Below are 16428 nucleotides of genomic sequence, written 5' to 3'. Positions count from 1 at the left end.
CTCCTAGATTTGTCAACGTAAAAAGACCTACTGCAAGGCATATAGTAGTAAAAATGGCAAAAATGAATGACAAAGAAAGAATACTCAGGGCAGCAAGGCAGAAGAAAATAACCTACAAAAGAACCCCTATCAGTCTTTCAGTGGATTTCTCTACAGAAAGCTTACAAGCTAGGAGAGATTGGAGTGACATATTAAAAACTTTAAAGGATAAAAATCTTCAGCCAAGAATACCCTATCCAGCAAAAATATCCTTCAGATATGAGGGAGAAATTAAATCTTTTCCAGACAAACAAAAGCTAATGGACTTCATAGTCACAAGACCTCCACTACAAGAAATCCTCAAGAAGGCTCTCATACCTGAAAAAACAAAAAAAGGGAGAAAGGGGTCACAAAACACAGAGTAGAGAGATAAATAGATATAATTGGAATATGACAGCAAATATTCAACTATAGCATTAGGATAAAGGGAAGTAAATCACCAAAGCAAAGACAATCTTATTACTCTAACCACAAACTCACAACACAAGTTGGAATAAGAGATGAAAATAATAATTTAGGATGGGAGGAGGAAAGGGACTGAAACAGTCTAGGCTAAGTAAGTAAGAGACCACCAGAAAATGGACTATGTTATACACAAGATTCTGAATAGACACTTCAGGGTAGCTACTAAACTAAAAAGCAGAACAGAGACACAAAACATAAATAAGGAAAAATATAAGAAACCCAGCATAAGAAATTGCAGAAGTCAATGGGTAGGCTAAAACACACAGGACGAGAAACAAAGGAAACAGGAAAACTGGAAAACGAGCAACAGAATGACAGCATGAAGCCCTCATGCATCAATACTCACCCTCAATGTAAACAGATTGAACTCTCCAATAAAAAGACACAGAGTGGCAAAAGGGATTAAAGAACAAGATCCAACAATTTGTTGCCTCCAGGAAACACACCTCAGCTCCAAGGACAAACACAGGCTGAGAGTGAAGGGGTGGCGGACAATACTTCAAGCTAATAGCAAACTAAAGAAAGCAGGTGTCACAATACTTATATCAGACAAAACAGACTTCAAGATAAGGCAGGTAAAGAGAGACATAGAGGGCCAATATATAATGATCAAAGGGACACTTCATCAAGAAGAAATAACACTTATAAATATCTATGCACCCAACACAGAAGCATCAAAGTTCACATAGCAACTATTAACAAACCTAAAGGAAGATATTAAAAATAACACAATAATAGTAGGGGACCTCAACACCCCACTCACATCAATGGACAGATCATCCAGGCAGAAAATCAACAAAGAAACAGTGGAGCTAAACGAAAAGCTAAAACAGCCGGACTTAATAGACATATATAGAGCACTCCATCCAAAAACAGCAGAATACATGTTCTTCTCAAGTGCGCACAGAACATTCTCAAGGATAGGCCATATGTTGGGAAACAAGGCAAGCCTCTAAAAATTTAAGAAAATTGAAATAATAACAAGCATCTTCTCAAATCATAGTGCTATATATAGTACTGGAGGTCCTGGCCAGAGCAATCAGGCAAGAAAAAGGAATAAAAGGAATCCAAATAGGGAGGGAAGAAGTGAAACTCTCACTGTTTGCAGATGACATGATGTTATATATAGAAAACCCCAAAGAATCCATAGGAAAATTTTAGAAGTAATCAACAACTACAGCAAAGTTGCAGGGTATAAAATCAATTTACGTAAGTCAGTAGCATTTCTATACCTAATAACGAACTAACAGAAAAAGAACTCAAGAACACAATACCATTCACAATTGCAACAAAAAGAATAAAATACCTCAGGGTGAATTTAACTAAGGAAGTGAAAGACTTATACAATGAAAATTACAAGGCTTTTCTGAAAGAAATGGATGACAATGTAAAGAGATGGAAAAACATTCCATGTACATGGATTGGAAGAATAAACATAGTTAAAATGTCCATACTACCTAAAGCAATCTACAGATTCAACGCCATCCCAATCAGAATCCCAATGACATTCTTTACAGAAATAGAACAAAGAATCCTGAAGTTCATATGGGGCAACAAAAGACCACGAATTGCTAAAGCAATCCTGAGAAAGAAGAACAAAGCTGGAGGCATCACAATCCCTGACTTCAAAACATACTACAAAGCTACAGTCATCAAAACAGCATGGTACTGGTACAAAAACAGGTGCACAGATCAATGGAACAGAATTGAAAGCCCAGAAATAAAACCACACATCTATGGACAGCTAATCTTCAACAAAAGAGCGGAGGGCATACAATGGAGAAAAGAAATTCTTTTCAACAAATGGGAAAACTGGGAAAGCTGGGAACACTGGAAAGCCACATGGAAAAGAATAAAAATTGACCATTCTTTCTCACCATTCACCAAAATAAACTCAAAATGGATCAAAGACCTAAAGCTGAGACCTGAAACCATAAGGCTTCTAGAAGAAAATGTAGGCAGTACACTCTTTGACATCAGTATTAAAAGGATCTTTTTGGACACCATGTCTTCTCAGAGAAGGGAAACAATAGAAAGAATAAACAAATGGTACTTCATTGGACTAAAGAGCTTCTTCAAGGCAAATGAAAACAGGATTGAAACAAAAAACAACCCACTAACTGGGAAAAAATATTTGCAAGTCATATATCCAACAAAGGCTTAATCTCCATAATATATAAAGAACTCACACAACTCAACAACAAAAAATTAAACAACCCAATCAAAAAATGGGCAGGAGACATGAACAGACATTTCTCCAAAGAAGATATATGGATGGCCAATAGGGATATGAAATGACGTTCATCATCGCTGTGCATCAGAGAAACCCAAATCAAAACTACACTAAGATATCACCTTACATGCATTAGAATGACAAAAATCATGAACTTCTTACATTTTGAATTTCTTTCTTTCTTTTTTTTTTAATGTTATGATGATTTACAACCTTGTGAGATTTCAGTTGTACATTTTTGTTAGTCATGTTGTGGGTACACCACTTCCCCCTCTGTGCCCTCCCCCCACACCCCCTTTTCCCTGGTAACCACCGATCAGATCTCCTTATCAGTATACTAATTTCCACCTATGAGTGGAGTCATATAGAGTTCGTCTTTCTCTGACTGGCTTATTTCGCTTAACATAATACCCTCGAGGTCCATCCACGTTGTTGTGAATGGGCCAATTTTGTCTTTTTTTATGGCTGAGTAGTATTCCATTGTGTATATATACCACATCTTCTTTATCCAATCATCAGTTTCTGGGCATGTAGGCTGGTTCCACGTCTTGGCTATTGTAAATAATGCTGCGATGAACATAGGGGTGCAACGGACTCTTGAGATTTCTGATATCAGGTTCTTAGGATAGATACCCAGTAATGGGATGGCTGGGTCATAGGGTATTTCTATTTTTAACTTTTTGAGAAATCTCCATACTGTTTTCCATAGTGGCTGTACCAGTTTGCATTCCCACCAACAGTGTATGAGGGTTCCTTTTTCTCCACAACCTCTCCAACATTTGTCACTCTTGGTTTTGGATGTTTTTGCCAATCTAACGGGTGTAAGGTGATATCTTAGTGTAGTTTTGATTTGCATTTCCCTGATGATTAGCGATGATGAACATCTTTTCATGTATCTATTGGCCATATTCATATCTTCTTTTGAGAAACGTCTGTTCATGTCCTCTGCCCATTTTTTGATCGGGTTGTTTGTTTTTTTGTTGTTAAGCAGTGTGAGTTCTTTGTATATTATGGAGATTAACCCTTTGTCGGATAAGTGACTTGTAAATATTTTTTCCCCAATTAGTGAGCTGTTTTTTTGTTTCAATCCTGTTTTCCCTTGCCTTGAAGAAGCTCTTTAGTCTGATGAAGTCCCATTTGTTTATTCTTTCTATTGTTTCCCTCAACTGAGGAGTTACAGTGTCTGAAAAGATTCTTTTGAAACTGATGTCAAAGAGTGTACTGCCTATATTCTCTTCCAAAAGACTTATTGTCTCAGGCCTAATCTTTAGGTCTTTGATCCATTTTGAGTTTATTTTGGTGTGTGGTGAAAAAGAATGGTCAATTTTCAATCTTTTGCATGTGGCTGTCCAGTTTTCCCAGCACCATTTGTTGAAGAGACTTTCTTTTCTCCATTGTAGGCCCTCTGCTCCTTTGTCGAAGATTAGCTGTCCATAGATGTGTGGTTTTATCTCTGGGCTTTCAATTCTGTTCCATTGATCTGTGGACCTGTTTTTGTACCAGTACCATGCTGTTTTGATCACTGTAGCTTTGTAGTATGTTTTGAAATCGGGGATTGTGATTCCGCCGGCTTTGTTTTTCTTGCTCAGGATTGCTTTAGCAATTCGCAGTCTTTTGTTGCCCCATATGAATTTTAGGATTGTTTGTTCAATTTCTGTGAAGAATGTTCTTGGGCTTCTGATTGGGATAGCATTGAATCTGTAGATTGCTTTAGGTAGTATGGACATTTTAACTATGTTTATTCTTCCAATCCATGTGCATGGAATGTCTTTCCATCTCTTTATGTCATCGCCAATTTCTTTCAAGAAAGTCTTGTAGTTTTCATCGTATACATCCTTTATTTCCTTGGTTAAGTTTATCCCAAGGTATTTTATTCTTTTCGTTGCGATTGTGAATGGGATTGAGTTCTTGAGTTCTTTTTCTGTTAGTTCATTGTTAGTGTATAGAAATGCTACTGATTTATGCACGTTAATTTTATACCCTGCTACTTTGCTGTAGTTGTTGATTATTTCTAATAGTTTTTCTGTGGATTCGTTGGGGTTTTCTATATATAAGATCATGTCGTCTGCAAACAATGAGAGTTTTACTTCTTCGTTACCTATTTGGATTCCTTTTATTTCTTTTTCCTGCCGAATTGCTCTGGCCAGCACCTCCAGTACTATGTTGAATAGGAGTGGTGAAAGTGGGCACCCTTGTCTTGTTCCTGTTCTCAGAGGGATGGCTTTCAGTTTTTGTCCATTGAGTATGATGTTGGCTGTGGGTCTATCATATATGGCCTTTATTATGTTGAGGTACTTTCCTTCTATACCCATTTTACTGAGGGTTTTTATCATAAATGGGTGTTGGATCTTGTCGAATGCTTTCTCTGCATCTATTGAGATGATCATGTGGTTTTTGTTTTTCATTTTGTTGATGTAGTGTATCACGTTGATTGACTTGCGGATGTTGAACCATCCCTGTGTCCCTGGTATAAATCCCACTTGATCATGGTGTATAATCTTTTTGATGTATTGCTGTAATCGGTTTGCCAAAATTTTGTTGAGGATTTTTGCATCTATGTTCATCAGTGATATTGGCCTGTAGTTCTCCTTCTTTGTGTTGTCCTTGTCAGGTTTGGGGATCAGAGTGATGTTGGCTTCATAGAATGTGTTAGGGAGTTCTCCATCTTTCTCAATTTTCTGGAACAGTTTGAGGAGAATAGGTATTAAGTCTTCTTTGAATGTTTGGTAGAATTCTCCAGAGAAGCCGTCTGGTCCTGGACTCTTATTTTTGGGGAGGTTTTTGATTACCGTTTCTATTTCCTTACTTGTGATTGGCCTATTCAGATTCTCCATTTCTTCCTGATTCAGTTTGGGGAGGTTGTAGGAGTCTAGGAATTTGTCCATTTCTTCCAGGTTGTTCAATTTGTTGGCATATAGTTTTTCATAGTATTCTCTTATGATCTCTTGTATTTCATTGGTATCTGTTGTGATTTCTCCTCTGTCATTCCTAATTTTATTAATTTGCGATTTCTCTCTTCTTTTCTTGGTGAGTCTGGCTAGGGGTTTGTCAATTTTGTTAATTCTTTCGAAGAACCAACTCTTTGTTTCATTGATCCTTTCTATTGTCTTTTTTGTTTCAATATCGTTTATTTCTGCTCTTATTTTTATTATTTCCCTCCTTCTACTGACTCTGGGCTTTGTTTGTTCTTCTTTTTCTAGTTCTGTTAGGTGTCGTTTGAGGTTGCTTATGTGAGCTTTTTCTTGTTTAGTGAGGTGAGCCTGTATTGCGATGAATTTCCCTCTTAGGACTGCTTTTGCTGCATCCCAAATGATTTGGTATGTCGTGTTCTCATTTTCATTAGTCTCCAGATAAAATTTGATTTCTTCTTTAATTTCTTCAATGATCCATTGTTTGTTGAGAAGCGTGTTGTTTAGTCTCCACATTTTTGCACCTTTCTCTGCTTTTTTCTTGTAGTTGATTTCTAGTTTAATAGCATTATGATCAGAAAAGATGCTTGATATTATTTCAACTCTCTTGTATTTATTGATGTTTGCTTTGGTTCCCAAAATATGGTCAATCCTTGAGAATGTTCCATGTGCACTTGAGAAGAATGTGTAACCTGCTGTTTTTGGATGAAGTGTTCTATATATATCTATTAAGTCCATCTGGTCTAATTTTTCATTCAATTCTATTATTTCCTTGTTGATTTTCTGTCTGGATGTTCTGTCCATTTGTGTTAATGGTGTGTTGAGGTCCCCTACTATTATTGTATTGTTGTTGATGTCTTCTTTTAGTTCTATTAAGAGTTGCTTTACAAATTTTGGTGCTCCTGTGTTGGGTGCGTATATATTTATAAGTGTTATGTCTTCTTGGTGGAGAGTCCCTTTTATCATTATATACTGTCCCTCTTTATCTTTCTTTATCTGTTTTGCTTTGAAATCTACCTTGTCTGATATTAGTATAGCGACACCTGCTTTCTTTTGTTCATTATTAGCTTGGAGTATTGTTCTCCATCCCTTCACTCTGAGTCTGTGTTTGTCTTTGGGGCTGAGGTGTGTTTCCTGGAGGCAGCATATTGTTGGGTCTTGTTCTTTGATCCATCCTGCCACTCTGTGTCTTTTGATTGGGGAGTTCAATCCATTTACATTTAGAGTGATTATTGAGATGTGGGGGCCTACCACTACCATTTTGTGTCTTGTTTTCCGGTTTTCTTCAATTTCCTTTGTTTCTCGTCCCATGGTTTAATCTGTTCTGATGTAGAGCTGCTACTCTCTGTTGTTGTCCTTCTACTTATCTCCTCTGCTCTTGGTTTTGTAGCCCCTTTCCTTTTTTGGATTTTTCAGGAATGAGGGTTTTCCTGAGGATTTCCTGAAGAGGAGGTTTTGTGGCAATGAACTCCCTTAATTTTTGTTTATCTGGGAAAGTTTTTATTTCTCCATCGTATTTGAAGGATATTTTCACTGGGTTGAATTTCTTTCTTTTATACAAAACCAACTTGGGTTCTCAAAATGGAGATATAAAGTGTTTTTATCCCCCAAATGTAGGATCTTATTTACATCAACTGAATCATATGTTTAAAGTAGTGGGAAAGTTTACTGCGATCACATAGTCATCTTGCTTAACCCATTGATTAAACAAACACCACAATATTAGTGAGGGACTTACTATACGGAATGATTGTAGATAACGACAATTGAAAGGCAACATTTATATTCCTTCCACGCTTATTATTATAGTAATTAAAAAGCTTTTAGTGAGTTCATGATCAAAGTGTGGGTCAAAATACGTAACGCACAGTGTTACGTCACTGTAACCTCTTTTCATTGGTAATTAGCGTCTAGGGTAATTAAACTCAGAATGAAGTGTGTAGTACGTGTAGCCCCTCACAAATCATACGGTTCAAGCATAAGCACACTCCTAGGGAGAGAAGAAATAGGCGTTTCCCATCAGCTGGAACAAAAGAAGCTGTTTTCTTCTAAGAGAATTAGGAAGATTTGGTCAAGAAGATAAATACCAACAATACTTAAATATTTTTAAACCGAAACTGAAATAGCTACCTATTTACAGTTTTAAAAGCTATTTACATTATCTTGTTAGAGCCTTGCACAGTCCCTGCCATGTAGAGGGGTTGGCGTCCCCACTTTACAGACAAGGAAACTAAGTCAGGGGGATTAAATAACTTTTGGAAAGGGTTTAAAAATTCCTTTTTGAAAGAATGTTAAGGGTGAGTTGTGAAATTCCTAGAAAGTTAAACTATATCAGTCTTAAATATTATATTTTGTTAGGGAAAACTATACCTTACAAAACTCCTTTTCCTCCCATGCAGTAAAAAGGCATCTAATGCTGGACTGTCCCTGTCGACTCAGCACCTACTGTGTGCCAAGTTCCATACTAGGGATGTTAGGTATTTCTATCTGATTTCATCCCAACAACAATTGTCTAAAAAAGCTATTATAATCCTATTTCAGACAATAAAATTAGGTCAAAACAATGTCAGCAACTTGTACAAATCACACAGCACAACTGGGACTGGAAACAAATTCTGAGTTTCTTCAAAGCTGGGCTCACTCTACTATTTCATGCTGTGAATTTTGTTTCCATGGTTTTTTTTTTTTTTTTTTTTTTTTTTGAGGAAGATTAGCCCTGAGCTAACTACTGCCAGTCCTCCTCTTTTTTTTTTTTTTTGCTGAGGAAGCCTGGCCCTGAGCTAACATCCGTGCCCATCTTCCTCTACTTTATATGTGGGACGCCTACCACAGCATGGCATGCCAAGTGGTGCCATGTCCATACCCGGGATGTGAACTGGCAAACCTCAGGCCACTGAGAAGCGGAACGTGTGCACTTAACTGCTGCGCCACTGGGCCGGCCCCTTGTGTCCATGTTTTAATTCAAACTTTTACTTGCCTGATAGCTTTAAGATTTACTTCATTTCCTTTATGCTCAGATCACATAAACTTATGCTAACTAGCAGTGCAATTTATGCACTCAGATTATTTGATTTGGTTTTCATTCGAGAGCCTCTTTCTGTCCCTTAATCTACAATTAGGGACAAACGTTTTTTCAGAATGCCATTTATGGAAATGCCACATGGAAGCAGTTCTGTTGGGATTCCTTCGGCTGTCCCGTCAGAATGTCAGAATGTGACTAACCGGAGAAAGCACTGGGTGGCAAACCGGTCATCTCGACCCCACCCTATCTTCAGTTCACTTCCTCGGCTCAGCGACTGCTCTCTGTGAGGCTCCACTGCTGTGTTTGAAATAATTCTAAAAGGAATCAAGACAATGTCAAAAACAGAGTATCGAATAAACATTTGGGTAGTCTGGGTTTGCTGTCCTCGTTTGTGTTAATCCCCAGAGACACTAAGCACAGGCTTGTCTGTAGCCAGAATGAAGGCAGCTTCCTCAGCACTGAGCACATGAAAAAGAGAGAACTTTTTGTTCCATTGCTTTTCTTTATTTCATTTATGTGAAATAGGAATGGTGAAGTATTTCTTCTTCCTTTATAAAAGTACAGCTTTGTTTCTCTTTATAAAATGAATTACACATTCACTGTAGAAAATTTAGAAAATATATATAAGCAAATAGAACAGAACAAAAACAGCCTTTAATCTCACTACCCAATATTTTAGTTTCTATCTTCGAAGCCATTTTTTTTTTGGTCTCTCAATTTTTTTTTTTCCACTACCCAAGTGCTATATGATCAAGTCTATTTTCTAAGCCTCTGTAATGATTTTCTTTCTGAAGATTTTGAGTTCTGCTTTTATTCCACTCTTTTCTTTAAGATCTACTGTACTCTGTTTTAGAGAGCAGGGAACAGACGATTTGAAATATTTACATTTTGTGATGACTTAACATCTCAATTTATTACACAAAAGACAGTACTTTCTATATCTGCCCTCCAAGTCTTTAGAATTCACACGTTAAAACGAGAACTTTAGAAAACTGACTTTACTTCATCTGACGTAAAAATGGAAGAGACAGTAGCCTGTTAATGGAGACTTCTAGCTCGCCAATCTTCCATTGTCACCATTTTTTCACTTTCAACTGCAATTCTAAATTTCCTTTCCTGTTGTTCCGTACGTTACTACATTCGCAGCCCTGTGTTTCTTCTTTCAAAACTACTTTTTCTCCTTCAGCTTTGGCCAAAGCAGAAGGTCGCCCTCATCTGGGAGAGTGATCTAACGGAGTAAGGTGATGATGCCCTTCTATGAGCAGTAAGAGGAAGTGTGCGTGAAGATGTGGGAGACAGGAAACGCAATGAAAGGGGGACGTTTAGATCGGATGATGCCAAGGGTTTGCGTTCAGTGTGGTTGCTAGGCCTCTTGACCATTAGTGTGGTACAGTACTCTGGAATCACCCGGGGAGTTTTAAAATTTCCTTCTCCTGAAGACTTGGGTGTTACTGGTCTGGGATGGCGTGGACGCTGGGCTTTTCTAAGTCCCCAGGTGATGCCAATGCAGTCAGATCTGAGAAGCATTATTTTAGAAGGGGCCATGTACATTCACCTGTGTAAATGAACACAGGGAGCGCTTCCTGCCTGAAGACCAGTAACAATTGACATACCTTAGGCTCCTTCAGCACAGGGCCACCATACACAGGTATGGAGTTATGCCTTGCACAGAGGTGCCTGGCAGAAGGGATAAGTAGAGCCTGAAATTATAGCCCACTCTTTGCTTGCTAGGCAATCTGCACTCTGACTCAGGGCTGTATCTCCTGGACAAAGTGAGCTCCTTTTACTAATTTGCACAAAGCAACTGTACGAGCTAGCCTGACACTGCCTCTGTACTGTCTTTTCACCCTGCTTGGAGACACACTGCCTTTCCATTAAACTATTTTCTGACTTTAACTTTCTCACTAATTCCAAACCACTAGCTTCTTCAAAATTAATATTTTCCATTTTTGTCTTGAAATGAGCACATATATATGTGGCAGAGACAACATGGGAAAAATCTGCAAATTCCAGTCCATTGACGTTTCTGTAATAAGTTAGTTTTTAGCCATCTGAATTAGATTAATTTGGAGACTATGAAAAGCAATAAAAGTGAGAAATCTCAAGAAAGACAAACTTTATAATGGTTCTATCTCAGGGCTAACTAGTTGGCTCCCATGTTTAGAATACCATGATAATGAGCCAGATTTATAATTTCAAACCCACAGTTTGCATAACACAGGGGAAAACTATTCCATTGTTGCAGACTGAAACTCTTTTGACGACCAGTTTGTTCTTTAGTACAAGTTGGAAAGAAGTCAGGATACTTCATACTCATCTCCTTTACTGGAAAAACCTGTATGTGACCAGATGGGAGCACATTTAGCAAATGTCAGCTCCATTGTAATTAGAAAGATCATCACTACTAAGCAGTAGAAGATACATCCGGATGAATTTGCATTGTGATGTGGACCATAGTCAATAAGACAGAAAACCTGTAATTATGTGGTTTTCTGAAGGGCTTCAACAAGAGGCTAAAGTTTTGCTAAGAAACCAACAGAACATCTGTGACCCCACCAACCTGACTCATCTGAGCGGCAGTCTGTATACTAAAGGGGTTAAATTTCACCTTCAGTGTGGATACATTAGATTGAAATGCCCAACCCAGCACCATGTGAGTTTCCAACCATGTGTTTCTGTGCAGAATGAATCACTTGTTGGGAAACAGGAAATCACTAACAAAGGCTGTTTTTGTTAATTACACATAGAGTTATAAAGAGGACAGGGAGGGCAGGGTTTTATTTTAAATCAGATTTGAACGCTACATTGAGAGCCTAAATAAAAACTAGAGTCACTGACCTTATGTGCACTGAAACGGGGTAAGTACCCCAGGAGGACTCATGTTTCAACATCCCTGCTACTAGTCCTACCCCATCTCAGAATCATCACCTCTTAGATAAAGCAATTTTTATGTAGTTAATATTAGCACAAACCCTTTTTCTGCTTGCCTGCTTCCTAGCAACCTGAAGCAGAGTGTCTGCTTCCCAATCTGCTTTTGGTAAAAAATAAGAACAGAACACCCAGCGAATTTGCCAATAGCCCTGAAGAGATGCGGATGTATTCAACAAGCTCTGTGTCGATTCGTGAGCCTGGCATGTGATTTATGTTGTCAACCATCTGACCTCGCTGCACTTTCCGCCACAGGCCAGGGAAGATGTGATCCACATGCTGAAGACCGAGAAAACCAAGCCTGAAGTTCTGGAGGCTCATTACGGGTCTGCAGAGCCAGAGAAAGTGCTGCGGGTCCTGCACCGAGATGCCATCCTAGCCCAGGAGAAGTCCATAGGAGAAGATGTCTATGAGAAACCAATCTCAGAGGTAAAACTATGACACCAAGAAGTCCCCCTAAAAGGGAACATCAGAGTGATAGCTTTGCATTCTTCCATTTTACATGCTTTCACATTTTTTTAAGGGTAAAATTTTTATGATTCACTAATATAGAATTAAAGTGTAATTAAATAACTCATGAATTATAGTGCATATATTTCAATGATAAGAATTCTAGAAGCTTTTCCTTAAATATTACTTACAGCCTGAAATGTATTTCTCCTGGGATTATGACAGTTACATGCTTTTGCAGTCTGTTATTCTTTTATTTCTCTAAGAGATGACGTGTAAAAATTCGAAGTGCTTATCGGTTTTAGCATTGAGTAGACAGGATTATTATCAAATTGGTAACCTAAAATTAAAAACTGATTTTGTGATTAATATTTATGGTTAGATAACCACTGTGTTTTGGTATCTTATAGACTCTGTCATAATTAAAATGGTCTCACGTGAATAGCTAAAATACAGTGGTTGAGGCAAAATTCCAAGAGAATGCTTAGGACAATTCTTTAAGGAGAAAAGAGGTCTAATAGGGCTAGATCTCGTCATTTTTGTGTCAGATTGTATTAGGAACTATTGACTATTGTTATAATTACCTATGATACTACATGTAAAAAATACACACACATTGTAGTAGAAATTCGATGCTGAATTAGGGAACCAGTTGATGAATCTAGCCATATTGACTCTTCAAAATTCATGTAAAAAAATTCACAGAGGCAGTCACGTGTCACTTAAAGATGAGGATGCATTCTGAGAAGTGCATTGTTAGGCAGTTTCATCATTGTGTAAACATCATAGAGTGTGCTGAAGGGGAATAAAATTTGCCACTTCAAAATGTGTCTCTTTAACATGAGGATTATTTTAGGCTGGTTTTTTTTAAGGAAGAAAAGACTCAGAAAGTTTTTCTTGTTACTCCTCTTTATCTGCCTAAAAGAATTCAGATAAAAGAACCTGTCTCAGGAAGCAGCTGTCAGCTTAGCATCACATGAACCGGGTGGTGGACAGGGAGCAACCCAGAAAAGCCTGTTTGCTGGGCTCCCCTCTGTGTCTTCTGTTTCTGTGGCCAAACACTTATTTTCCAAACGTTTGCTCCTTTTCTCCTCCCTGTGAATTGCCTTCCTTCCCTTTGAAGTCCCTGACTCTCCCTACCCCCAACATCTTCTTTTGTCTTTAGCTGAGGATGGTATTTGAGGTGAGGGCTTCAGCCATTTTGGTGAGTTACTCAGTTTTCCTTGGTTTCTTTCATGTACACATGTTGTTAAATTTTTGTTTTTCTCCTGTTAATGTGTCTCAGGTCAATTTAATTCTTAGGCCAGCCAGAAGAACCTAGAAGGGTAGAGGAAAATTTCTTCCTCCCCTACTGTACTTACACAAACCTAAATGGTTTAGCCATACACAGCCTACTACGCACCTGGTCTATATGGTACTAACTGACAAATAGAAATGGCAAGCAAGAGGATGTATTGGAGTATATGAGGAAGCCATTTGGTATAAACCTAATTCAGCCTGACTTTGTTTTTTCCAAAAGGGCCTGACTGTGGCTGTTGAGCACGCATTGTATATCTGCTTTAAACATTTCCTATGGCAAGAACAAATGGCCTTAAGATAAAGGTGCAACTTCCCGCTACATTGGCATTTCCTTAAGGATAAGCATCTTTCCTTAGGCTAGGAACGGACTGCTGCGCTCACCTGTGACCACCCAGCTCGAGACAACAGACCTGCCACCCTGCTGTGTCCACCGAGACAGCAGGCCTACCTGTTGTTTCCATCAATTGCTGTGCCAACAGAGCAGTCTTGCAACTATTGTAAAAGGGACATTTCAATTATATGTGAAACGTCCTGTTTGGGGGTATATAACCACTCTGTGCACCCCACTTCTTTGGTGCCCTTTCTTCCTTCGGGAAGAAAGGCCCTGGGCCATGGTCCTCACATTTTAGCTCAGAATAAACTCTCCTAAATTTTCATTTATAGATTGGTTATGGATTATTTTTGTCGACATAATCTTAGGGGACCACTGTTGTGTACGCAGTCTGCTGTTGACCAAAACGTTGTTAGGCGGTGCATGACTGTATCATAAATGAAAGAACACAGAAATTAAAAGTCTGAACAATTTATTATCATTTAACTTTTAACTTAGGTCAACCCTTTGCAGTAGCTCAGTTTGACAGATCTCTGACGAGGTTTGCTTTAGACAATATTCACAACAGACTGACAGTCCCATAGTTTCCTAATTTCTGCAACAAGGATAAACTGAAGCTCTGTTCGCATCTTTTCCTAAAATGTTAAGAGATGATTATATGATAGGATGCAGTCAATAGGCTGGATCCACTTTCATGTCTGAGACCCACGGTTACATGTGGCTTTGGGCAAGTCACTTCAGCTCTTTATGCCTCAGTTTCCTTATCTGCCAGGTGGGAGTAATAACAGTGCACATCTCAGAGTTGTGTTTGAAGCAATGAAATGTGAAATGAAGCAATGCCTGTAAAACTCCTAATACAGTGTCTGGTACTTCCTAGGTACTCAACAAATATTAGCCATTAGTATTTTCTGGAATTTGAGGGTGATAATTGCTAACACCCCTAATTAGTTCCAAACTTGGAGGGATTTTAGGAGTAAAAGACATATGGAGGTCGAAATATCACTTATGTGTTATTACTATAACCACCTGGATTGGGAGCTCAGTTTGGATGAATGGTACCATTTGGGTTTCCTCATTCTTTTCTCCAAGTCAGAGCTTGGGATGACCCCTCGAGCGAGAAGCAGGTCTGCAGAGCACGCACACTCACCCAGAATCACTGCCCGGATGGAGGAGCAGAGCAGAAAACACCCACCCTGTGGGTTGTCCTTTCGGAATTGGCTAAGCTGGCCATGCTTACCGGTTCCCTTCTCCCCTCAACTCAACAATCTGAAGAGTTATCCCTCCCTTGGGGAGGAGTGAGTGAGGAGGTAGAGAGAAAGACAGAAGCTACTCTTCCTAATACTGGCAAAATGGTGAAGTCCTGCTTTGTGAGATAGAAATAGAGTGCTAGAAGGAGGAAAGATTTATCTTCCACCATCTAGTGATTTTCGGTCTTTTAATAATCAAATTCTTGTTACCCAGGAGCAGGAGTCCTGCTTCCCACTTCGTGAGGCAAGAATCCCAATACATCGCTGTTCCATGAGCCTGCTGGAACCGCTAGTGGATAGTCTGGCTCCTGTTCCTAGAAGCCATGCTGCACCTCAGCCCAAAAAGTCACTGCTCATTCTCATTTCCACAGAACACTGGGCCCGGCTAGGTTGTCCACCAGAGCCCCGAGAGGTTAAGCAGTGAACCCAGCGTGGTGGACCCTCCCCTTGCCAAATATCTGGGGAGAAATTAAGCAGCAAATATTAAATCCCCTGAACTTCCTTGTAAATTAAAGCCTGGGCTATCAAAGTTCATAATTCTTACGTGAAAGTCCAAAGAAATTAATGTTTCAGTTTTTTTTTCTTCCCAAATTCTCATTCTGCTTAGCTCGGCCAGAGGGGTCTGAATCTTAAGCATTTTCAAAGTCGAAGTAATATACCCTGAAGTCCCTCCATTCCACTTGTTTTCAAAGTCTAAAGAATTACTAGGGCTCATGCCATCATCATAATACCAACCTCATACTCATACATTTTAAAAATACAAGAAAATCCCCAGCTCCACAGTCAATTTATCTCAAGTGAAATGTTATGTAGATTTCTCTCTTCCTAAATTCCTTAATGCTTCTCCAATTAGCCCTCTGCTGATAACCGAGCTAAATTTATTTCCTGAACCACGATCCTTTTGTCTAAAACATCCTGAAATTTCTCCCCATCTCAAGTCCTCGAACAACTTCTCCACCAACTTGATTCACTAGAATAAGACTTCCAGGTACACGCTTTCCTCAGTAAATTTTGGCCTTTGCTGTCATGATGATCTCATTCAATTTTCCTTCCACCTCTGTCCAAGTGGGAGCTGTATTTCCAAAGGCCGAGGTGCCCAGTTCAATTTCACTATTCATTAATAAAAGCTACCATTCCTCTATGGTGGAGCCACAGTTTGGATCCTGAAAAACAAAGGTCATGGACACAGTCCACATGATTAATGGATCTACAGAGCCCGTAGTTATGGGAAGTGGTCTTCAGAGTCTCTGTCCAAGCCACATAGATCCAAGAGGTTAGCCCAGCTCAGTTCTCTCCTGAGAGCTGGATGCAGTTCCAAAGAAAACAACAAGAAACAGGGTCTGGCACAGCTGATCTATTGCTACCTGTGTACTCACTTCTGGAATTTAAAATGGAAAGCTAGATCCTCATATACTACTGCTTTCTTGCTAAAGAGGAATTTCCTCTCTCCGTAGTTTAAAGTCTGAGTCTGCAGTCCTGTGTGAAAAATGCAGTGCACACACCAA

The 16428-nt window shown here is 39.0% G+C and overlaps 1 protein-coding gene across 8 annotated transcripts in view; it reads left to right on the top strand.

Moving 5' to 3' along the window:
* FILIP1 (filamin A interacting protein 1) overlaps nt 1–16428 on the top strand; it is a 221663-nt gene that overhangs the window by 145655 nt on the left and 59580 nt on the right. For all 8 annotated transcript variants that reach the window (XM_070558962.1, XM_070558958.1, XM_070558963.1 and 5 more), the window contains exon 3: nt 11852–12025. In XM_070558962.1, coding sequence (XP_070415063.1) covers nt 11852–12025 — 174 coding nt within the window. The remainder of the gene's footprint in view (nt 1–11851; nt 12026–16428) is intronic.

The sequence above is a fragment of the Equus przewalskii genome, chromosome 9 (genome assembly GCF_037783145.1).
Source record: "Equus przewalskii isolate Varuska chromosome 9, EquPr2, whole genome shotgun sequence".
In the NCBI taxonomy this organism is placed as follows: domain Eukaryota; kingdom Metazoa; phylum Chordata; class Mammalia; order Perissodactyla; family Equidae; genus Equus; species Equus przewalskii.
The sequence above is the reverse complement of the archived record's forward strand: the minus strand, read 5'-3'. Positions and strand labels throughout refer to the sequence as shown.